The following is a 23,601-nucleotide window of genomic DNA, read 5'->3' on the forward strand; positions in this document are numbered from 1 at the left end:
GATTGGGTGCCTGTAGAGGAAAAGGGCTGTGCAATAGAAGTAGAAATAAGACTGTGTCTTAATTCAGGCATAGCACTACACCGTTCCTGCAGTTACTTGGAGGACAGGCTTTTATTCTTATTTGGGAACAAATCTGTTGTATATATGCTACAATTATTTGTTGACAGGAAGACAGACCAATGTGTACTGCTTCGTAGGTGCTAGAATATTTAATCTAGGAAAACCTCATTGGATGGTTTAGAAATACAAATCTTAATACTAATGAATCCTGAGTCTTTTCTTGCTTAGAATAAGCATGGATGCTAAATTACATTAATGGTTTAAAAGTACTTTGGCGGAGTAATTCAAGGGACAAAGCAAGCATAAAAGTCTGAATTATGCTGGGACAGATTATTCTTTCCTCTGATGAAGCATTTTGTGTACGTCTTGTCTTAGCTCTGTGTTAGACAGTACTCAGTTGTGCATGCCTTAGCAGAGTGGTTTAACTAAAGATAGTATTTTGATTGAGGAGAACGCAGTTGATCATGCAGTGTCTGGCATTTACTTGCCAGGTAGGCAGTGTGTAGGTCGGGTAGGCAGTTTCTGGTGGTTTTTCTCGGAGCTGCAGTCAGAACCCATTAAGGTGAAGTGACCAGGAGTTGAATTGTCGTGGTGCATCTTTTAGAACAAAGCTCCCTCCTTGGTGCTTTTTTCCTTTTTTTTTTTTTTTTTTTTTTTTTTTTTTTTTTTTTTTCTCCCTCCCCCCCCCCCCCTCCAAATGCTTTAAGAACTGTGTTTCTATAGCAGTACTGAGCAGAAGCAAAACACTCCCATGAAGCTGCATCTGCTCTGAAGCACTGTCAGGCTTCTTATCTGCTAACTGGGAATGGAGAACAGTACCTCCCACTGCTTGTAACGGTGGAAACTTCACTTTGTTTTTCCAGTTCACAACAGCCGGCTTAAAAATACAGCTTGGAAGCACGTGGGGGGTGGGTGGGGGGTATGAAACTAGAAAAACAACTTTGGATTTTCTTGAGGTGGTGTTAAATCCCGGGACATGCTTTCCCCCTTTGGTCCTTGAGAGCAGTATGCTATTTGTTACAACTTTGTGCAGATCAGGGAAGCTAGAATTACTGGGGTGCGGTTCTGTAAAACATGCCTGTTTCCTGTGGTATCTTTGCTCATGCTGTATTCTAAAAAAGTGTATAATGAAATTGCAAATGAATATACCCTGTTTAAGACTTCTAAACCTTGAATTGCTACTCATCTTGAGCACGGAGAGCTACTATTAGGAAAGAAGTCCATCTCTTATTACTTAATGTATTAATTGAAGGGTGGTAACCCATCGGGAACTCAAGTATGTTTAACTGAATGACAGCTAAGGAATTTTACTGATCGTACCATGGGACCTTATTTTACTGTGCTAACAGAGGTGTGAGTCTTACAAATAGTAACTGTTCATGAAATTCACAGAATCATAGAATGGTTTGGGTTGGAAGGGTCCTTTAATATCATCTAGTTCCAGCCCCCTGCTATAGGCAGGGACACCTGCTAGACCATATTGCTCACAGTTCCATCCAGTCTGGCCTTGAGTGCTTCCAGGGAGGGGGCATTTGCAACCTCGCTGGGCAATTCTGTGAGGATACTAACTGAACCAGCTTTATTTTAAAACTTATAGAGCAGAGCTGAAAAGTAATTCAGGCACAGGTTGCCAAGAGCTGCCATAAATGTTTCTGATTTCTGGTACTTCCACTGTGCTCAGATACTTCTGCATTTAATCACTTATGCAGGTGTTGTCAGCCAAGGGTAGCTACTGCATTTTTGTCCATTAACAGGAGAACCGAAAGCCTATATATTCTTTTCATGATAGCTGGTATGTAAGTGGATTAGGTGAACAGAAGGGGCTTTAAAGCAAGCAAACAACAATCTGTTGCTTAATGACTTGTTTAACCCAGTGCCTTTTAGACATAATTTATGGATATCTTTGTTCTTGCTGGTATATGTCCTAAGGAAGGCAGATGTAGAAGCTGACACTCCTCTGGTGCAAGAAACTGCTTCTAAGTAGCAAAACTGGTTTGGGGCTCTCAGTCCTAGCAAGCGTATCAAACGATTCTGTGCTTACTCTATCTTTTTAGTCTCTGGTGTTACATTGTCTCTGGTCACATTGTTAACTTACAGTATAAATGGCAGTTTGAGCTCTCTTACTAAAACTGTTCACAGCGTACCTTTCTAACCCCTGAAAAGCGGGTAGGCTAAGAAGGTGGATTACACTGGAGAGCAAATAAATGAGGGTTTAGTGATATACAGCAAATTGCTGTTGGCAGGGAAGAGAGCTGCAAGAGTAATGCCTGTACACTGGGGTTTTGTGCACTTTGAATCTTGTCTATGTACCTTCACATTTTCAACCTTTGATCTACTGGAGAAGTGTTAAAATGGTTTTTGTTCTTAAAATCTTTGCAGCTTATTTATGTTTTTCTTTTTTGGAGTATAAACAAGCAAGTAGAAATGAGCTCTCAGAAATCTCAGTGTACTTGAAGACTTGGCCTGGTTAGAAGTTAAGTCATCTGTGTGTCCAGGAGGGAGTATTCCTACATCTAGGAATCTACAAAATATTCTGATAATGTGAAGTTGTAAATGGAATCAGCCATGTTTTAATCAAATGTTTGAGATAAGAAGCTTCTGCTCCTTATCTCTTGTTCCCTGATAACTGTCAGTGAAAGATAAACAGGTATATTCTTGCTTCTGTAAAATGAAATTATAATCTTGCTTGTTGCAGTTTTCTTGCCAGTTTCATTTCATGGTGAGAAGATTGTTACTAGAGTGTATCATATAATATTTCTTCTGAAAGGCAATTCATTATCTCATTTCCTTTTGCTTAAGGTCTTTTTAATAAATTTGGCTGCATAGTAAGGTCACCTAAAACATTTATTCACTGTTTCTAGATGTTTCACCTCCCTGAGAGAACCAGGTGGTAGTATGCAACTACATAGGGATCATTCTACTGGTTTGTGAAGTGCCTGCTCGTACTAGTGTCTTAGTTCAGCATGTGTTCTTTTTGCCTTCGCATGTTATTCTATCTTGTTTGCTTTCTACTCGTAGCCCTTGAACAATATCAGGAATTGTGCCTTATAATCTCCCCAGATATCTATGGAGACTGGAACAATATTGTTCTGTACCTACTACTCTTCTGCAACAGGTTGAGGTTGTTTTTGCTTCCAAGAACTTTCTTGATATTTATCCTTCATATGTTCCGAGGTCTGAGACATCTTTGCTTTGTTGAATGATTCCAGTTTTTCCTACACTGAGAAGTACCACCTCATCAGCTGTAAATGGCCCTCTCATATGTTATCAGTATGTAGATTTGTATGCAAGTTGCATCAGGCAGGATGAACACTAGGACATCTGAAAGCTATGCTCTGTGAGCAAGCTGAAGTGGTGGGTGCTGGGAACACTGGGCTGTCTGGGCAGGTGACTTTATAACTGCTGGCAGTGGAGTTTTTAGAAGCCTGGGAATGGGTCTCTGGATGGAGGCAGATGATGTTTTTCATTATTGTGTAATGTCAGTGCATGTATTATAATGATGTCTGTTGTGTTTTCCAGATCAGTGTGCGTGTTACCACCATGGATGCTGAGCTGGAATTTGCCATCCAGCCCAACACTACAGGGAAACAACTTTTTGATCAGGTAAGCAATGGAGCTGCAGAAGATCTGAAGTTGATGTTAGTGTTGTGATTCTGACAACAGTTTCTAAGGGCTTCCAGTATTAAATGACAGTGTGTATAGCAACTTTAAGAGAACTCAAAAATATGAAATGACATGCTTTTTTTCAAAACTACTGTTCGGTTTTGTTTTTCTTTTTTCTTTTTTTTTTTTTCTTTTTTTTTCTTTTTTTTCTTAGAATATGTTAGGAGCTTTTCTTACTTTCACTAAACTGTATTGGTACTGTAGTTCATAATTTGAGTTGTGGCTGCAGATATCTACTGCTATCCAACTCATGAGATCAGTCTTACATGGCAGCTACTGTTAAGCTTGGCTTACTTGCAAACATTGTGCAATTGATTTCAAAGAGAAACTGATCTAGAACAGGATGGTCTTAGCTGAGGTTTCAAACATTGTTGCAGCATTGTGCACACAAAGTGATATTCTATGCTCCCAACACAGCTTGAGGGCGATACTAAGAAAAGTTATGTACTGTATTATATTGAGCCTTCATCTAGGTGCTTTAGCCTTCCCCTGCATTCACTGACTGGGCAAGGTTCTTTCTACTTTGGTCCAAACAGAAAGAGGGAGACATGCAACCCAAGTTTGGAGCAGCTGAAGACAGGCTTAACTGCAGCTGCTGAAACTTTGACAGGCTCCACTGTGTGTTCCTGCTGTAATCCTGAAGGGCATATCTAGGCAACTGTCTAGCCACTCAAAGCATCTGTGCTGCTCGCAAGTGACGTAGTCTCTTCCTGTAGACAGTCAAGGCTTTGTGAGGACACTGAGGAAAAAATCAAGGGTTTCCTAATCAGAGAAGAATCTGAGTAATAAGTTCATAGCTTGAAGGAAAGTAAAATGAATCTCAGATTCATGACCAGATGAAGGAACTGCCAGACCAGGTATGCCAGGTATGGCCGTGGCTTGGTAGTACTAGGCATTCTGGGACCAGCTCTACCCTGAGCCTGTCTTAATAAACAGAGAAACTGAAGAGCAGACCCACCTGTAGAGGTCAGCTATTTCATGTGGGGATGGAGAGCCTGATTTTTTTTTTTTTTTTTTTTTTTTAATGTTTAACCACAAACTACTTTCCCTCATACTCACCTGAATGATTCAAAGCTAGATACTATATTGTCCTCTATAGCACAGCCCTGGAATGCAGTAGAGTGAGATTCTATGGCTTAGCAAAGAGTGTCCTTTTATGATGGGATAGGAAAAAAAGGCTTTCAAAAAAGTTCTGTGCTGCAGTGTAGTTTCTCAGCTGTTTCCATGTAGCTCCAGTATATTGAGCCCTGTGTGATCTCAAGACTCTCGCAGTTCTTTTGATAAATGGAATTTAGTTCTGGATTCCATTGAGAATGCATGTGTGCAATGTGGAACTCCACCAGTTAGTTAATGAAACCTTATTCTATTAAAGCTTACATGGTATACTCCTAAATTCATCAAGAGATGAACTGAATTTTGTAATTTTATTTTACTTTATTTTTTGGAGAAGTGCTTCTTCAGTTGGATGCTTCTTGTAACTATTTTTCAACATCTGATTTTTGGCATTGTGTAAACAAAGCACCAGGTACTAGGAAGTGTTGCTGCTGAAGTCAGTAGTGCTTTAAATCTGCATAAATTTTTCAGTCTGCTCTAGACCACCTGTAGCTTTTGCTTCACTGGACATTTAGTACAAAATGAAATTGTGGTGTGAAACTTGGACTTGAACAGCTTGTCTGTGTTTGTGAAGCTTGTAATCGTTTTTCCTGTATGGGAACTTTTCATCTCTTAGTAATTGATTTCACTCCTTTGTGAACAGCTGCATGTGTGGAAGAGAGAATTTGTCCACAGTCAGAATTGCACATCAAGGCTGAAAATTGCTGGGATAGGGGTGCAAGTGCTTGTATGCCGTAGCTATAGGCTTCTTACTGTTGTGTATGTTAAACATAGTTCTCATCTTCACTTAATCTTTAATCCAGTGCTCTGCTTTACCCCCATTGTCTCTCTTCGTTGCTCTTTAAAACAAATACTTGTTCACTCTTAAGAGAATTTAGGAGAAGTGCAATCTTGTAGCTTATCCAATTCTGGCTTGTCATCTTCATAATTTTTTTTAATACTTTCATCTGGCATGTATCTGGTAGGTTCAAAATGGCTGAGCTATTTGTATAGATTAGTTCCTCTAAAGGGCTAGCCCAGGGCTGTTTTCCCTGCTGATGCTACTAAAGGGATCTAAGCATTGATTGCTGTCTGACTAATGTCTGTTCACTCTATCTCAATTTCTATCCTGAGGTGGCCTTTCTAGGCCATGCTAGGATTTACAAGAGCGAAGTGAGTGTTAATTTCCTAGCTCCCTTAAGCTATGAGGTGCTCCTGAAATTGCTAATCTAGGTTTTGTGCACGATGCTGAATGTGGAAAAAGTGTCTGCCATCATCAGGGTTTTTTTGAGGGTAGAGAGAGTTTCTTTACAAAGCAACCTTATGTTTTTGCTGCTGCAGTACATTGACCTTCTGGTGTGAAATCTGGCTTCAACTCTTTCACAGAAAAATTTTTAGATACCCTGAATGTTTTTGTCCCAGAGTGCCCTTTCGTTTTGAGTGAGTTGTGAGTTCTGAATTAGGCAAGAAGCAAACAAGTTTTACCAAGGTTTTTAGTTACACGTCTGTCTTGGTGCACGCTGCTGGCTTTGTTCAGCAGCGTTTAGGTAGCATTTGGTTCCACCCACTGTGTCTAAAGGGAGAATAAATATATATATCCCAGTGTAGTGATTACCTAATCTGAATAAGGATTAAAAGGACTTCTTGAAAGCTAGATGATCTCTTCATGAGGAAGAGCAGTTTGAATCTGGAGAGAACGTTCTGCACTAATAGTAATTAAATGGACTTGAAGTAGGGATGCTCCTGCCTCACTCTCATGCTTGGCTAAATTCTGAAGTAAACTTATGTACTGTTATCTTCTCTAATCAGATACCTTGGAGCAGAAAAATCCTTATGAATTGATATATAGGGTAGTAACATCATGATCTGTACTAGAGATCTACTTATATCATCCTGTTTCCAGTGCTTGTATAGCTGTAGCATTAAATAGCTTATGCTGACAGAACTGTTAGTTGAGGCAGGAGGCCTATACCAGCTTGTCTTCAGCAGCTCTGCTTATGTGCCTCTTAGTGTCACTTGCTGAACTGCAGTGCTTACCAACTCACCAGGAAAGCCAGTAGCTCTGTGAAGGATGAATGTGGTCTCTGGCTGTAGTCATTAAATCTTCTATTTTGAGCACATCTGTAGTATGAAAGCATACTCCCTTCTTCTATATACCCAATCAGCTGCACATGGCAGCTTCTCAAACGCTTTTTTTTCTGATGCTTTTGACCTTGGATTCTTTTGGTTTCTTGTTCTTTCCCCCTTGAAAGCCTCTTATTTCTTCTAGCTTCTTGTAGAGGCATCTTAGCTGTATGCAATACTAGACCTATTGAGTGGATAGTACAATGGATGGGTGGCATCTCTACCAACTTGATGGGCCTTATGTCAATGGTTTTTTTTTTTTTTAAAACAATTGAGTAGTGGTTTCTAAACTGTTTAGTCAGTACTTCTTTTTCCATCCTACAATGAACTCTACTTCTCTGACTGCAGATTTTCTTCTCAATGACTTGCTTTGTGCTGTCTGAGCCTATAGTTGACCACAGACTTCAGACTGTTCATTACTAGCTTTTAGACATCATAGAATCCAAGAGATAGTGACCTCGGCATGTCATGCCAGAGTAAACCTTTAGAGTAAGCAAAAACACCATCTCTCTGAAGGCAACAGCTGTCCAGTTAAGAGCTGTGAATTCAAGTACAGTTTAAAGTGGAATGTGACACTAGAAAAGCTTTCTATTAGTTCAGATTGTGACAGCAAGTTGTTGGCCTTCCCAAGACACTTTCCTGGGTATGAGGTCAGCACCTGAAGCAAACAGTAATGTCAATGGCTCCATTTACTTCTTTAGAGGATAAGTGACTTTCAAGCATTGTAGCTAATCTTGGTCAAAGCGCCATTGTTCTCTTCCCTTCTCAGATTTGCTGGTGGTGGTTGTTGTTGTTGTTTTTGCATGTTAGTAAGAGAGAGATTCAGCTAGTGCACACAGCATCTTTCTCTTGGCCAAGTCTAGATTTCACAGAGTTGCCTGGATTACGTTATCTGAAGTTTTGGTAAGGTCAGCTTATACTTTAAAAGTACTACTCTCTTTAAGAGGTGGAGGGAGTGCTTCTGAGATGAATATGTAATAGTGCTGAACTCTCTGAGGAACCTGGTTCTGCAATTGAACTAAGAAGAGGAATTTGTATTTTTCTTTTACTTTTGTGAATTCTTATTTCTACTCCTCTCTACTCATGCTTCATTTTGGACATAATGTGTCTGAATACTAGCTGAGTCAATGCTGTATTCAATTTTGAAAAGTAATTGAGAGAAGGCTTCCCCAGTCATGATCATTGCAGGATATAAAGCCAAATAATACCTGGGCCTGATAGAGATCTTTTGCTTGTCTAATCCATGGCCTAATCAAGGAAAGACACTTGTGCAGTGGCACAGAGGTTTTCAGTGGCAGTGAAAGCAGGATAATTAAATGACATTTATCTGCAAAGTGCCTCTTCTACTAAATTGAATAGAAAAACTATGGCATATTAAACTGCAGATGAGGTAGATTAGCCAGGTCAGAGCAGTCCAGCAGTATTGTTTGCAAGCAAATTTCTGTCAAAAATACTTGACATGCCTCTCATGGCCTTTTCATCTTTGGAAAGGACAACAGGCAATGTTCGAGACATATGTAGTATTGTGGATGCTTTGTGATGCTCTATCCTTTGAAGCAGGAACTTGAAATGTCTTTTTTGCTTGAATACTTTGCTTTTGTCTTTGTGTAAATATTGCTTTCATGCTGGATCTGCACTTGTTTGCATGTGTGGTGTATTTCCTCCAAAATCATCTAGTCCAAATGTCTACCTACCACTAATATTTCACTACTAAACCATGTCTCTTAGAACAACATTTAAATGTTTCTTGAACACCTCCAGAGATGGTAACTCAACCACCTCCCTGGACAGAGCCTGATCCTGTGCCTGACCACTCTTCTAGAGAAGAAATTTTTCCTAATATCCAGCCTGAACCTCTCCTGGTGCAACTTGAGGACATTCTCTCTAGTCCTGTTGCAATTTATGTGAGAGAAGAGGCTGACACAATCTCCTTTCAGGTACTTTCTGCTTTCAAGTGGACAGCTGTAAGGTCTCCCCTGAGCCTCCTCTTCTCCAGACAATTTTCCTAGGCTGAGAACTACAGCAATCTTGAACAGTCATCCTCATGCTAAAATCTACATTTAAGAGGTCTACTTGTGGCCCTCCTTCTGCTGTGGGACAGCTCTTAATGGCAAGAACAATAGCTGGGAAGGAGACTGGTGTTTGTGGAGGGGGAGATGAGAAAGCCATGCGGACCTGAAAAAGTGGAGTTTTCCTGTAGAAAACTTTTTAGTTCATGATAGTTTTGCTTTCAAAATTGAACCAAATATCCTGTTGAAGCTGAGGTGGAAAGGACTGTCTCTTGGTAGAGGCTACCATCATCTGCCTTTACTTTCAGGATGAAGGCTGAATGGTACAGATCCATGCTCAGATTAACAAGCCACCATGTGCCTTGCTTTACATTTCACATAATTCCTAGAGGAGGAATTGCAGTGCATCTTAGTTTGATTTAGTAGCCGACTGGGGCTGTGAAGTTCTTGTGTGTGTGCTGTGCTGTCTCCCCCTCTCCTCTGTCCAGACCATTGTTGTCAATGCAATTGCTGTGCAGACTTCTGCTGTGGAATAAAAGTCCTTTTGTGCGAGGCCTCAGTGTGATGCCATTCAGCTCCTTGCTGGCAGTTCAGTTTATTGAATTCCCAGGCTTAAGCTGCAGACAAATGAAAGTGAGGCAAGCAGACACATACAGCAGTGGGGGTGAGCCTCCATTCCATTCAAATGTTAATATTGCAGAGAACAAAGCTTTTCTTAGGCTCTAGGACAGCCTTTCTTCCTCTCTTTCTACCAAGAGTTTTCTATATATGTACAGCGAAATCTAATGCTTTTTTGAAACCCTCCTTAGCTGGATGCATCCCACTATGTGACATGTGTACGTGAAGGGTTATCAGACCTACATTCTTTGTTTAACGTGTTATTTAGGCCAGCTCTCCATATTCAGGCAAAGATAGGCTGAATAATTTCACGGACTTGAAGAATAGTGTATAGTCTATGTGGCCTTATGTAGGCTGTGTGTGTGTGTGTTTCTAATAGCATGCAGCTGCTGAAAGCTCTCTTTTTTTTTTTTTTTTTTTTTCTGCCATGATACTACTTCTATGAAGCCAGCAGAAATGTCTGATCCAATTCCTAAATAATTGAACTAGTAATATGTTTGCAGGGATCCCGTGTCCTTAATTTTGTGGCTTTACAAATCTGGACTCCACATAAAAGAGAATAGAGCACATCTTTAGGAATCAGCAAGGAAGTAACTTAAAATTAGAGAGGCATCATGTAAATCATGGGACAAGGCAGGACTAAATCTACCTCAACTATTTGTCAAATCCTTTAGCCTCTGCAGGAGGAAAGCTGGAAGCAAGCGGGAGGGGGGGGGGGAGGGGTAGTGTTGAAAAGCAGTACTCCAGGTACAGTGTTAGACCTCAAGATAAGTGTTTTATCCTTTCTCCTCCTTTGTCTGGTAGTGGAAGTTAAAGGTCGTTGCCCTGTTTGCAGGCATAAGATCAACTCCAGGGTGTCCGGGAAGGATGTGAAGGAATTTCAGTTTTTAGACTGAATGAACCCTATAGCAGGTGTGTCTCAGACTTGCCAGAGCACAAAGTGGTGGCCTTGTGCTGGTGAACTTGCGTTATAAAAAAAATTCTCTCTCCTTTCTACCAGCATTATATTGCAGTAGTCTTGCCCTCCCCCATGATGCGCTTTTTTTTTTTTTTGTTGTTACAGTTTATTTGTAAAGCTGCCTTAACTCTTATTTTTGTAACAGTTGTGGCCTGCTAGAGACATGATTAAGGAGAGAGCTTCTATGCCAGCATAAATATTTCCTGTGGAGGTTCTTTCCTGCTACACCTGACAGATCCATTGCATTGTATTTTGGCTATAAAAGTTGGCTTGTAAGTGGCTAATCAATATAGTATCTGATTTTAAGTAACAACAAATCTTAAGGATATGGGGAAAGAGATGCATGTGTTTCCCACATGGGATTTCTCAGATTCTCTGTCATCTATGTATGAGCACAGTGTCGGGGGTGGCAGAATGCTAGGGCACTGCTTGTCTCTGCTCATCTGAACTTACTTCAGACAGGTTTTCTGCTACCAGTGAGATCAGCCTGTCTGGCCACGGCTCTTGCTAATTATCTTTATTGCAGGTTGTCAAGACAATTGGTCTGAGAGAAGTCTGGTTCTTTGGACTCCAGTATCAAGATACAAAGGGATTCTCAACGTGGCTCAAATTAAATAAAAAGGTATGTTTGCTTTAACCTCTCATTTGTCTGAGGTTCCCTTCTCTTGGAGGACAGGAGCAGACTCTGTACTTCTATCAGGGATCTTGCTTCTTTACGGACATGAAGTTACAGCAAGATTAGGGAGTTGATACCACCTTCCTTCAATTGTTAGAGTCATAGAAAGGCATAGAAGGGACCTTAAAAATCATCTAGTTCCAACCTAAGATTGCCGCTCACCAGATCAGGCTGGCCAGGCCCCACACAGCCTGGTCTCAGTCACCTCCAGGGATGGGGCAGCCACAACTCTAATAGGCAGCCTGTGCCAGTGCCTCACCATACCCTGAGTAAAAAATTAAAAACAAAACAAAAACAACAACAACAAAAACTTTTTTTTTTTAAAGGAAAAACAAACAAAAAAATAAAACAAAACCTCCTAGTATAATCTAAATCTCTCATCTTTTATTTTAAAACCATTTTCCCTTGTCCTGTTGAACCACATAAACAGGAGAGAAAACGATTTTTTATAAGCTCCCTTTAAGTACTGGAAGGCTGCAGTGAGGTCTCTCCGAAGCTTTCTCTTCTTCAGACTGAACAAGCTTATCTTCAACCTTTCCTCTTAGGAGAGATGCCTCAGTCCTCTGACAATCTCTGTCGCCCTCTTCTGAACCTTCTCCAGCAGCTCCATGTCTTTGTAGTGCTGGGGGCCCCACGCCTGGATACAGTATTCCAGATAAGGGCCTTAAGAGAACAGAGCTGAGAGGTTTAATCCTCTCTCTAACTCTGATGCCCCTTTTGGTGCAGCCTGGGATACCACCAGCCTTCTGAGCTGCAAGTAAACACTGTTGGCTTGTGTCAAGCTTTTTGTCCACCAGAAGCCCCAAGTCCTTCTCCATGGGGCTGCTCTCAATAAGTTCTTCTCCCAGTCTGTACATATAATTGGGATTGCAGCAATGCAAGTTTAACTTTGTGCACCTGAGCTTGTTGAACCTCATTAGGTTCACATGGTCCTACTTTTCAAGCTTGACCAGGTTATTTTGAGTGGCGTTCTTTCCTTATGATCAGCCTTTATGTACAGTTCCATCAAGATCCTGGGATGTGTGTCATTGGGTCCCATAGACCTGTATACATTAGTCTTATCAGGCAGTCTCAAACTTGCTGTTATGCTACAGCAGGAGGAATTTTACTCCTCCAACTCTCACCTAGAGCTTCAAGGGCATGAGAGATGTGGGAAGCCTGTGAAGACATAGGGAGCTGTGTAGAAACATGCTGAAGAACTTTACAATAGGGATGATGGAGCACTGTAGCAGGTTTCCCAGACAAGCTGTGGAGCCTCTTTCTATGGAAATATTCAAGACCTGGTCTGGGTGCCTACCTGTGAGACCTGTTGTAGGGAACTTGCTTCAGTGCTAGGAGGAGGGTTGGACTCTGATCTCTTGAGGTCCCTTCCAACCCCTCCAATTCTGTGATTCTGTGAAGATTGAGGCCAGGAACTTGTTGAGTACCTCAGCCTTCTCATGACTGTTGCAATTTCTTCCTTCTCACTTATCACATTCCTTGACCATTGTCTTCTGAGCAGTGTACCTGTAGAATCTCTTGTTGTTTTACCACATCCTTTGCTAAGGTCAATTCCGTCTGTGGCCTGACTTTCCTGATCTCATCTGTTCATGTCTGGACAGCATCCTCTTATTCTTCATGGGTCACACGTCCCTATTCCCATCATACAGTCAATCTTCCCTAGCCTGCAAGATATGTTAACTGCCCTTGTAACTGTTAATGTGATGCTCATGTGAGCATCTTGCCCATTCATATTTGTGTTACAAAGGGTTTTTTTTCTAATGCATGCTTGTCTTCTCTTTCTGACCATTAATCCTGCTCACTTTCATTTGACATGTTAGCTGTAAAATCTGATAACTCTGTTGCTCCAGGTAACAGCACAGGATGTACGCAAGGAAAGCCCTCTTCTTTTCAAATTCCGAGCCAAGTTCTACCCGGAAGATGTAGCTGAAGAGCTGATCCAGGACATCACACAGCGCCTGTTCTTCCTCCAAGTGAAGGAGGCAATTCTGAATGATGACATTTACTGTCCTCCAGAAACAGCTGTCCTACTGGCTTCCTATGCTGTCCAGTCCAAGTATGGAGACTTCAATAAAGAAGTGCACAAGTCTGGTTACCTTGCTAGTGACAAACTGCTCCCACAGAGGTATGAGAATTTGTTCAGTTTTAAAACATCTTTGTGCTAAGATGTTTGGAATTTTTTTGGAGTCTTAACCAGAGAATTCATAATAAGATATAGCCTCGGGCCTCTCTTAAAGATCCTATTGCTGCTGAGGAAATTGTATTTGGAAGTAGTTGGAGAAGCTCTAATAAAAGCCTGATAACATAATGGTACAAGGAGAAACATAGCTGAATACAGCTTGTTATTTGTCAGAAGCCTTGAATACTCTACTGATGTGTCTCTGCCTAGCCTTATAAACCATTATTTCTGGAAATGTTTTTTGTGTTGGGAGCTGTGATGTCCATGGAGTATTTAATGTAGTGTTGTTCTGGACCGGTGTGGTGTTGTGGTGTGTGCATAAATGCAGTGGCTGGTCTCTAAAATCCAGTGTATTCTTTCTAGAGTTCTGGAGCAGCACAAGCTTAACAAGGACCAGTGGGAGGAGAGGATCCAGGTGTGGCATGAAGAACATCGAGGAATGATTAGGTAACTGATGCATGTGAAACTGCTGTATTTAAGGTAGTGTGATATATGCTAGTGTATACTGTATGAAGTCGCACAGTAATCTGCAGCTTGCTCCAGCATGAGTTAGCATTCATCAGTTTATTCTACTGAGAGTAACTAGGCCAATGTGCCTCTGACCTTGATAGTCCATGTAACTGGCTGATGTTAGTATAAACAAAACTGGACTTGCAGAGCTTGTTCACTCTTGTCTTCAAGGATGATTCTTGGAATCTTTGGCTGGTCTATTGCTGTTCTATCTGTGTAGATAGCACCTTCTTGATGAAATGGCTTATTGACTTGAGAAAGAATATCTGCTTTCTTTTTGCATAATACAGAGAAGATGCTGTCTTGGAGTACCTAAAAATAGCACAGGACTTGGAAATGTATGGTGTGAACTACTTCAGCATTAAAAACAAAAAGGGCTCTGAACTCTGGCTAGGTGTAGATGCTCTTGGACTCAACATTTATGAGCAGAATGACAGGTAATAAATCCACTCTCCTCATCATTGACTTCTTGTCCTTTTCAGTGTAAAGGTAGTTAAAAGTAATTGTTAATCTGCTCTGGTATTTTGCTCTTATACTGAACTCTGCTGCTTATGTGTCATTCTTAGTTGTGTTTTTGCTAGAATGCCCCATAAAATGTGCTGCTTAGGAGCAAAACCCATGAGACACTCAAATCTTACCAAGCTAGTTTTACTTCTATCCTTTGTCTTCCTGATGTGGATGCATTCTTCAGCTGTTCTCCATTTAATCAAACAGGATTGGAAAACTGCTCCCTAGTTCATTTATCTGACCAATTTTATTTGCTTATTCCAGTCAACCTGAGAGTACTGAAATATCACGAGGGCAGATTTTTCAGAATTTTGAGCTTTATGTTGTAGTTCAGGAATTTGAAATGTTGTGGGACTTATATCTCCTCTGTTTTCTGCTTCTGCAGGCTAACACCAAAAATTGGATTCCCTTGGAGTGAGATCAGAAATATTTCTTTCAATGACAAGAAGTTTGTAATCAAGCCTATTGACAAGAAAGCACCAGTAAGAAGCAACAGCCATATTAAAGCTTTTGAACTTTCCGTTTCTTCTTAGATGAATTGTAGAATGGTTTGGTTTGGAATGGACCTGAAAGGTCATCCAGTTCCACCCCTGCTGCTGTGGTCAAGGTTGCCCTCTCACCAGATCAGGCTGCCCAGGTCGCATTCAGCCTGGCCTCCAGGGAAGAGGCACCTACACTTCTGGACAGTCTGTATCAGGGCTTAACCATCCTTTAAGTAAAAGGATTTCCTTCTAGCATCTAAACCAAATCTTCCCTCTTTTAGTTTAAAGCCATTCCCCATTGCTATTGGATCATAGAAAATGAATGATCAGTTGTCTGTGGTTTTACTTATTTTAGTTGTAAATATTATTTTTATCAGTAACATCAGTAGTTGCTTAAGTAGTTCTCTACTACCAGTTTGGGGCAGTATGTCAAGAATGTATTGAACTGCAATAAGGGGATAGATGGAAATTGGTTCAGGCTGGGAAGGGAGGCATTTGTTCATTGCAACTTTATGCTGTCCAAAGTCAGAGAGAGAGAGAGGCTTTTTGCTTAGGGTTTCTGGTTCTCCTACAACCACTTTAATTCTCTGATTTGATTAGGGGATCTGAAGCACCTGTGCTAACCGTTGTATGCTTCCATTGACTTCAGTAGCATGGGATCATCTTTCACTGTGTTTTACTTGAAGCTGAAGCTTCGCATCGTTTTGTAGGGTGCACTGGGAACATTTTTTCCTTATTTATTTTAATGAACATTATTTAAGTTAATTTACTCTTTGAGGCCTGTTAATATCCTGTGTCAGCTGATACCTTCTGTTATTCTGGTCATTCTTGTTTTTTTTTTCAGCTGCTTGGAAGCATTTTCTTGCTGCTGTTTTTGTTTTAACAGAATTAAGTTATTTTTCCTTAGGACATAATTTTTAACACTCTGTGGCATAAGAGAAAAACTTACACATGATCTGGATGACCAGATTTAAAGAATTAAGTGGTAATAAAAGTGGAGGAAGGCACAGCCTCAGTGTTCCTAGTAAACTCACCCATGGTTGGACATGATTGTATTTCTAATAAACAAAAGAGCCAAGCTGCTACATACTCTGTGTACTACGAGTGCTTTATGATGATACCAAGTAGACTGTAACAGGAAGTTAGGCAATTCTGCCCTGTGTCAATTTATCATCTTGAATTTCACTCCTGAAGGATGGAGGTCTGACTACTACCAGCAGTGAATTAGACACTGATCAGAAATGCTGGCTAGCAGTATTAGAAAGTTGAGAGTTTTGGTGTGTGTTGCATACATAGAGGGTTTACTACACTGAAGGAACAATTTTAATGCTGCCTTTTTCTTGTCCCAAGGACTTCGTATTCTATGCCCCTCGGTTACGGATTAACAAACGAATCCTGGCACTTTGTATGGGAAACCATGAGCTCTACATGCGCAGGCGTAAACCAGATACCATTGAGGTGCAGCAGATGAAAGCACAGGCTCGGGAAGAGAAGCACCAGAAACAGATGGAGAGGTCTGTGCAAGGTTCTGAGTAACCCGGATTTGGTTGGTCACTCCACAGTAGTATCATGTGCTAGATAGAAGTGCTGGCAGCATGCATGCTAACCTGCTTGAGCCAAGAACAGGAAGACTTCTTTCTGCTTCAGTATATCTAATGAGATGATGGAAGTGGCTCTCATCACAGGTGTGGCTTACCACCACTTCCTTGGAATTAAATGCGTGCCCATCTATTTTAAAGGGTTAATCTGAATCTTGACATAAGGATCTTCAGTTAGTAGCATTACTATTATGAACTTCCACTAAGGTGAATGCCAGCAGAGCAAGCTTTTTGTTTCTTCACTTCACTTTAAAAGGAGCACATATGGAGTAAAGATCATCAGCTGAGTGATCTAGCGCATTTCTCTTGTGTGCTTATAGTTTCACTAGAAAGAACTACAGACTACAGCTGTAAATTATAAATTACATTATGACTTTCCCCATTATCAGAGCCCTGCTGGAGAATGAGAAGAAGAAGAGGGAATTGGCAGAAAAAGAGAAGGAGAAGATTGAACGTGAGAAGGAGGAGCTGATGGAAAAACTCAAGCAAATTGAGGAGCAAACCAAGAAGGCTCAGCAAGGTAATAGAAAATACTCCAGTATTCCATTAGATGCACAGTCTGGGTAGTCTGAATAAGAAAGATTCAAATAATAATGCTAAGAGCATCTCCATTTCATTCAGATTCCAGTATTTTGTGCTGGCTAATGTTAAGGCCCTAGTTTAGCCTTCTGAAGCTGGATGCAACTCAGCAGATGCAAATACTCTGAAGTATGGCTTGTATTAAAGAGGTGGGGGCCAGCCAAGCTGCCTCTTTGGCAGCTAGATTCTCTTTCAGTTGTCCACATGCCAGCTGGAAGCTTTATCTTAGCGCATCTGTAGAGGAAAGAGTCAGAAAGTGTAGCGAGGGTCATATCAGCCAGTGCCCTGGCTTTTACAATCTAGTTGCTTGGCCAGCATTACTATGCAGTGCCCAATTGGAATGCAGCATTTTTTTCTGTCTTCAAGGATGCCATTTTGAGATGGGTACTTCCCACAAATCAATCAGCAAGTAATCTGCTGGCTTGCAGGTCTAGCTCTTCATCTTTAATCTCCACTTGCAATGTAAAGTGGAGGAAAGGGCATACATAGTTGCTTGAGTCTGTCCATTCTCTGTATAGGAAAGATTCCATCCAGGAGGTAGGGATAAGGGCACCCTCCTACTACCTTTTTTGCTTTATTTCTCTTCAAATGTACTCTGCTATTCCTTCAGAACTGGAAGAACAGACCCGTAGAGCCATGGAGCTGGAACAGGAAAGAAAGCGAGCTCAGGAGGAAGCAGAAAAACTGGCTAAAGAACGTAGAGAAGCAGAAGAGGCAAAGGAAGCCCTGCTAAAAGCATCCCATGATCAACAAAAGACCCAGGAACAACTGGTGAGCGGGTTAGCTGAAAATGTGGTAGGGCAGTGATATTGTAGGGGTCTTTCTAAGGTCATAGAACAAATTAAGCTATGAATATAGTGAAGAAGTATATTTTAATTCTTCAGGATAGACATTAAAGACGATGAATTAAGATTTAAATATGCATGTTTGTATCTATTTGTGCAGTACACTGAGACTGATTTTTTTATTTTTTAACTTACAATAGTATCTGATGCTGAGAACAACATGTAGAAATCATTAATTGCTTTCCTTGGCTTGAGTTCAAAGATGTGAGTACTGTAGCTGTATTTGGAGGAGGAAAAAACCCTCAACAGAACCTTTTCTTTTTTTTCCACTTGCATCATTTAGATATCAGTGGGACTGAAGTATCCTCCTTACACGAAATGTGTTAGAGATACTGTTTTTATTCAGAACTTGGACTAATGCTTCATTTAACAAGTACTTCTCTTTTGTCCCCACTTTCCTTTGCAGGCTGCTGAAATGGCAGAACTCACAGCTAGGATCACACAGCTGGAATTGGCCAGGCAGAAGAAAGAGAGTGAGGCCCAGGAGTGGCAGCAGAAGGTAAAGCAGAATCTGAAGTAGCAGCAGTAATTTCTGTAGAGTTAATCTTCATTTTGTTTTGTGACCTAAACTACTACATTAGAATACTGCCACTAGACGAGGTGTCTGCAAGCTGAGGCTGTTGCAAATATGCAGCTTTATGGTTTTTTGTTTTGCTTTTTTTTTTTTTTGTCTTGTAAAATGAGTGCTGCGTTCTAAATCCAGCTTGGAATAGTTTGATTAGACCTATAGGTCATTTTCCATGGGTTATAACCATTCCTTAAATCTCTGATGTGTAAGCCAGCAGAAAATGTTGCTAGTGACTGTGACTGAGTAGTTTTGGAACACACCGCTTCAGTGTGCAAGAGATGTAGGGCTCTTAAGTAGCGTTTTTGTGTGCTTCTGCAAGAAGTTAGTCACATCTGAGTTGCACAGACTAAGTGTGGTCTGTCTTATTGCAGGCACAAATGGTGCAGGAGGACCTAGAAAAGACCAAAGAGGAGCTGAAGACTGCCATGAGCACTCCTCATGTCACTGAGCCAATGCACTCTGAGAACGAGCATGATGATGAGCAGGATGAAAATGCAGCAGAAGCCAGTGCTGAGCTTCGATCAGAGGCCACCATCAAGGACCGCAGCGAGGAGCAGCGTACCACTGAAGCAGAGAAAAACGAACGAGTGCAGAAACACTTGAAGGTAAAAAGTTTGCAGCCGAGTGTATGTGCATGGGCATTGCTTCTATTCATTTTGTCACTGTGACTGTGAGCTTTTACAGGAATTCCTTAAAACGGAAGGAATAAAAGAAGGGAGTAGTGAATAGTGAGTGAAGGAAAAGGTGATCATGACTTGATTGGATTGCTGCTTACCATTAGGGAAAAGGGGCAGAACTTGTCTCTAGTTCATTTCTATTTCATTGGAAACGGCGAAGTCTTTTCAAGCAATGCCAAGAGGCAGCATCTGTGAGATAGAGTATGCTTGTGTGAGTCTTGCCAGCTACCTGACAGCTGTTCAGAGTCCAGCTTAAATGAATTGGAAGGCTTGGTTGAATTCTTATTCTGCAACAGGCTGTAACTGTCCTGTCTGAACGGATTGCACTGCGAAATGCTGATAGTAGCTGCTACAGCTCAGCGTGTGCGGGGGAAGAGGGGGTAGAAATGTTTTACCTCCTTCTCATAAGGAATTCCACTCTTCAGGTATTGATGCTTAGAAAGTGGTAGTAGCTTGTTTTCTGTAGGTTTTTTTTTTAAATGTCTTCTGGCTGCATGGCTTGGAACAGACTTGGCTTGTTTTGCGTCATACTGTGTTGGTCATGCACAGGTAGAGTGACAGAGGTGTCCTCTGTCATGCACAACGCATTTCTTCTGTGGTAGAAGGCCAGTAGTTGCTTGATTTCTGCAATGCAATCTTGAAGTCTTTAGGTATTTCTCCACTGGACTTTCTCCTTCCTCTGAAATAAATTAGTGACAGTCTTTCTTACTGTGCTGGACAAAGATAAGTAAGGTGGAAGCACCTGCAGTTCACTATTTTCAAATATAGAGAAAAAATATATGCAACTTCCACACAATTGCTTAGGTTGGAAAGGATCTCTTGAGATCATCTAGTCTCACTATTCTGCTCAAGAAGGCTCAGCTGAAGAAGGTTGCCCAAGACAGTATGCAGTTGAGCTTATCTGTTTCCTGTGTAGGAGGATTAACAAGGAACTTCCTTGCCTGGCACTGAGGTTCTGGCTTGGCTAACCCACTGCTGTCTTTGTCCCCTTCACTAGGCTCTTTCCTCAGAGTTGGCAAACGCTCGGGATGAAACCAAGAAGACGGCCAATGATATGATCCACGCTGAGAACATGCGGCTGGGCCGAGACAAGTACAAGACCCTCCGTCAGATTCGGCAGGGCAACACCAAGCAGCGCATTGATGAGTTTGAGTCCATGTAAACTCCCCTGCGCTTGCTGCTCTGCAGTCCCTTCTCCCTTCTTTCTCATCCTCTCCCATCACTCACTCATAATCGTGCTGTGCTGGAACCACTACAGAAGAGCGACCATGGTCTTATTTATAGAGTTTTTGGTAAATGCTGGAGTTCAGCAACAGAAGAAAGAACGACACTTGCATATTCCTGGGGCAGCTTGGGAAAGCTAACTTGTATTAGGGCAAATCTGAAATTCTATGACTTTGGGTAAAGTCGTACTGCATTTAGTTAGTTTTGCTTACTGAAATGGCTGTGTAACTGTTCTCTCTCATTGAGTAGGGAGGCCAGTAGATACTTTCTCTGAACTATATAAAGTGCTAACAGTTTGACATTGTGCCTTCCTACTAACTTGCACAAGCTTCAGTATTAAGCTCTGAGGCCAGGATCTAAATTTCTGATGTCATTAAGGGTCTGAATCACGTAGTTGAGATGGAGAACCCGGAGTCTGGGAAGAAGGGTTGGAGGTAGAATGTGGACTTAGTTTCTAAAAGACCAAAGCTTTTGTCCTTTAAATGTAAGCAGACCAAACAGAATCTGTGGCATTCCTGCTGGTGTTACCTTTATTGTTTAAAGATGAAACATGAAATTTCCTAATCACAAGGAGGCCTTTGAAATATTTTCACTGATGTGGGATGTATTGGATGCCTTGACTTCCAGGCTTTCTGGAATAAGTTTTCCTCTGGGTAAATGGCTTAAATGGCTTTGTTTGCTGTTATTTTGTCCGACTTGATTGTAACTAGTGAGGCAGAGATAGCTAAAGAACACTGCCTTTCATCTTGAAGTCACCACTGAAAATGGAAAGGCGTAAGCAGAAATTCAAACAACTGAAAACTCCTGTGACTATATTTCTTTTGCTGAAGCAGTACATTTCTAGTCAGATGGGGTGACTTCAGTTTTTTTCCATGAGGCCTTTTTTTGCATGTAGTCATTGGTGCCTTATGACTGTATGGATCTACTGTAGCTCAGATGTCTTTGTTTAAAATAGATACACTCATAAAAAGTGAAGAAAAGCCGAGGACCAAAACTGTTTTGTATCTGGGTCATGTAGAAACAAAGCCGTAGCTGTGTCTTCCTGGCTTCCAGCAGCATTTCAAGGGAGAGGGTCATGAGATTTGTCCAACTGTTGCCTTAATCTTCACTAGCATTTTGCCAGATTCCTGGCTCGAGTGTGTGTGTGTTTTTTTTCCTCCAGAAGGATGCTTTGCCTTCTTGTAGTTTCTAGTTCAGAGGGTTCTGTCTCTTAAGAGGAGGACAGTGGTGGCTGTGGGGAGACTCGTCCTGTGTTAATTGTTGTAATCACTTTCTATCCATTCCTACCAGGCTACCCAGGGTCCTCCTTGTCATTTCTAAGGAGGGAACAGCCTTGTATGCTCAGGGTTGAATTGGATTTAGCCTTGATCCTTTATAGAAGGAAATGTGGACCCCTAGAAGAGGCCTCTTAACGATGGATTTCCTCTACAATGGTGTCTTCATTTGCTTTGCCCTTCTTAGTACAGCTTGTTCATATAGAAAGTAATGGGGCTAGCCTATGATTTATTTTCTTGCCTAATGTGATTCTAAATTAATGTGATTCTAAATCTTTCTCAATTTTGTGGATGTCCTCTTTATCTGTATGGTATCACTGCTCATGATGATTCACATCTGAATGCTGAAGTGTTTTCAGCTCCTACTATTATAAGCAAAGGAGGAGTGTGCCAAAAAAGAAATGTCCACATCAGTGTTAATGAACTGCAGTATTTCCTCAACAACTCCTTGGGCTGCTAGAAACAACCTCACCAGTGTTGTATTTTTTTGGAAGCAATACATGTTGTGAGTAATCCATGGAAACACCAATCAACCGAACTATGGTTAGAAGTTTAGTGTGCTACTTCTGAACATCCTGATTAGTGGTATGGGAGCTCCCTTTACCCTCCTGGACAGAACATGGGAATGCAGGAAGTTTTTGCTGACCAAAAACATATGCTCCAGTACTTTGAAAGTCACAAATGGAAGATTGCAGTTAAATTTGTCAGAACGGATTTGCATATTTCTGTACGGAAGGGTTATTGGCACTGACTCTATGCGAGTCTCATTACTGGTGGAGCAGACAACCATTACACTTCTCTTCTGGTGCTTTAAAGCTGGTTCTCAGCACTTCTGCTCTGTCCACAGCAACTATTGGTGCATTTGCAGGGAAATAAAGCCCTTATTACATTAAAACAGTTTCCTAACAATCTGATATATAGTGCCTGAAATGTGTTCAAATAATAAAACAGTGAACCTTTCTGCTCACACAACATTGCTGAACTCATGTTACGATGCTGGCATATCTTGTTTATAAGGTTTGGTTTTTTTCTTAAATCATTCTAGCTCCAGTTGGTCCAATATAGAATAGAACTGCCTGTGCCAGTGACCTGACCTCACTCTTTGTAGTTGTTTCAGCTATGCCTTCTTCTTAAGCAGTATTATATTCCAGTGGTATCTAATGATATTTGATTTCAATACTTCTAGCTATGCACAATTAGAAAATATTAGTCGTGGGATGGAGGATGTGTTTATGGTCCCCTTCCCTTGGAAATATATACTGTATTATAAAGAAATGATATTTTGCAAGAAAACTAATGTAAGAAGCTTTCAGTATTACAGTGAGATTTGTAGGCATGTTTTTTAATTTTTATTTTTCAGATTTGTTTTTCTTCCTTTCCATGTCCCAATTCAAATGGATAACTACTCCTCATGGGGGTGGAGGGAGGGAAGAAGAAATACCTTATCAAATGTTTGCCTGGCTTGATTTATCTCTCTCCTTTTTTTTTTTCTTCTATTTTTTGTTGTTGTTGTCGCTGTAAATTATTATTTTTTTGACCAGCCTTTTTACTGGATTATAATAAAACACATTTTCTTAGGGTTATGGAGTAATTCATGGATCCATGTGGTTATTTGCAAATAGACCCTTGATATTAAGGCTTTTTTTTTCCTGTTTGGGAGGAGCTGTTAAAATCCATACCCTGTTCTTCCTACAGTGCCAATAAAGTTTAGAGAAATTCAGCAGATGGTGTCTGGATGATTGCTTAAAGTTTGCTTTCAGTCTAGCAGTGTGCCTCCTAGTTAGATGTCTGACACATGACCCATAGAAGGTCAGCCTGAGTGTAAGTTTTAATTTAATGGAGGGTAAATTTGTATCGCATTTAACTTCTGCAGCCAGAGGAGGAGGAAAAACTGCTTCAAGAATTTGCCAGCTGAACACCTGGTGTGTAGGGCTGTGCCCAGGCCCTGGAGGAATCTA

The 23,601-nt window shown here is 41.0% G+C and overlaps 1 protein-coding gene across 2 annotated transcripts in view; it reads left to right on the forward strand.

Annotated features, from left to right (window-relative positions):
• Positions 1–23,363, forward strand: part of MSN (moesin) — a 39,630-nt gene extending 16,267 nt beyond the window's left edge. For both annotated transcript variants that reach the window (XM_048959372.1, XM_048959371.1), the window contains exons 2-13: positions 3,580–3,663; positions 11,051–11,146; positions 13,051–13,325; positions 13,743–13,826; positions 14,180–14,326; positions 14,782–14,878; positions 16,229–16,392; positions 16,866–16,996; positions 17,666–17,826; positions 18,307–18,399; positions 18,840–19,073; positions 20,143–23,363. In XM_048959372.1, coding sequence (XP_048815329.1) covers positions 3,601–3,663; positions 11,051–11,146; positions 13,051–13,325; positions 13,743–13,826; positions 14,180–14,326; positions 14,782–14,878; positions 16,229–16,392; positions 16,866–16,996; positions 17,666–17,826; positions 18,307–18,399; positions 18,840–19,073; positions 20,143–20,307 — 1,710 coding nt within the window. In that variant the 5' untranslated portion in view covers positions 3,580–3,600 and the 3' untranslated portion in view covers positions 20,308–23,363. The remainder of the gene's footprint in view (positions 1–3,579; positions 3,664–11,050; positions 11,147–13,050; positions 13,326–13,742; positions 13,827–14,179; positions 14,327–14,781; positions 14,879–16,228; positions 16,393–16,865; positions 16,997–17,665; positions 17,827–18,306; positions 18,400–18,839; positions 19,074–20,142) is intronic.
• Positions 23,364–23,601: the final 238 nt, after the last annotated feature.

The sequence above is a fragment of the Lagopus muta genome, chromosome 13 (genome assembly GCF_023343835.1).
Source record: "Lagopus muta isolate bLagMut1 chromosome 13, bLagMut1 primary, whole genome shotgun sequence".
In the NCBI taxonomy this organism is placed as follows: Eukaryota; Metazoa; Chordata; class Aves; order Galliformes; family Phasianidae; genus Lagopus; species Lagopus muta.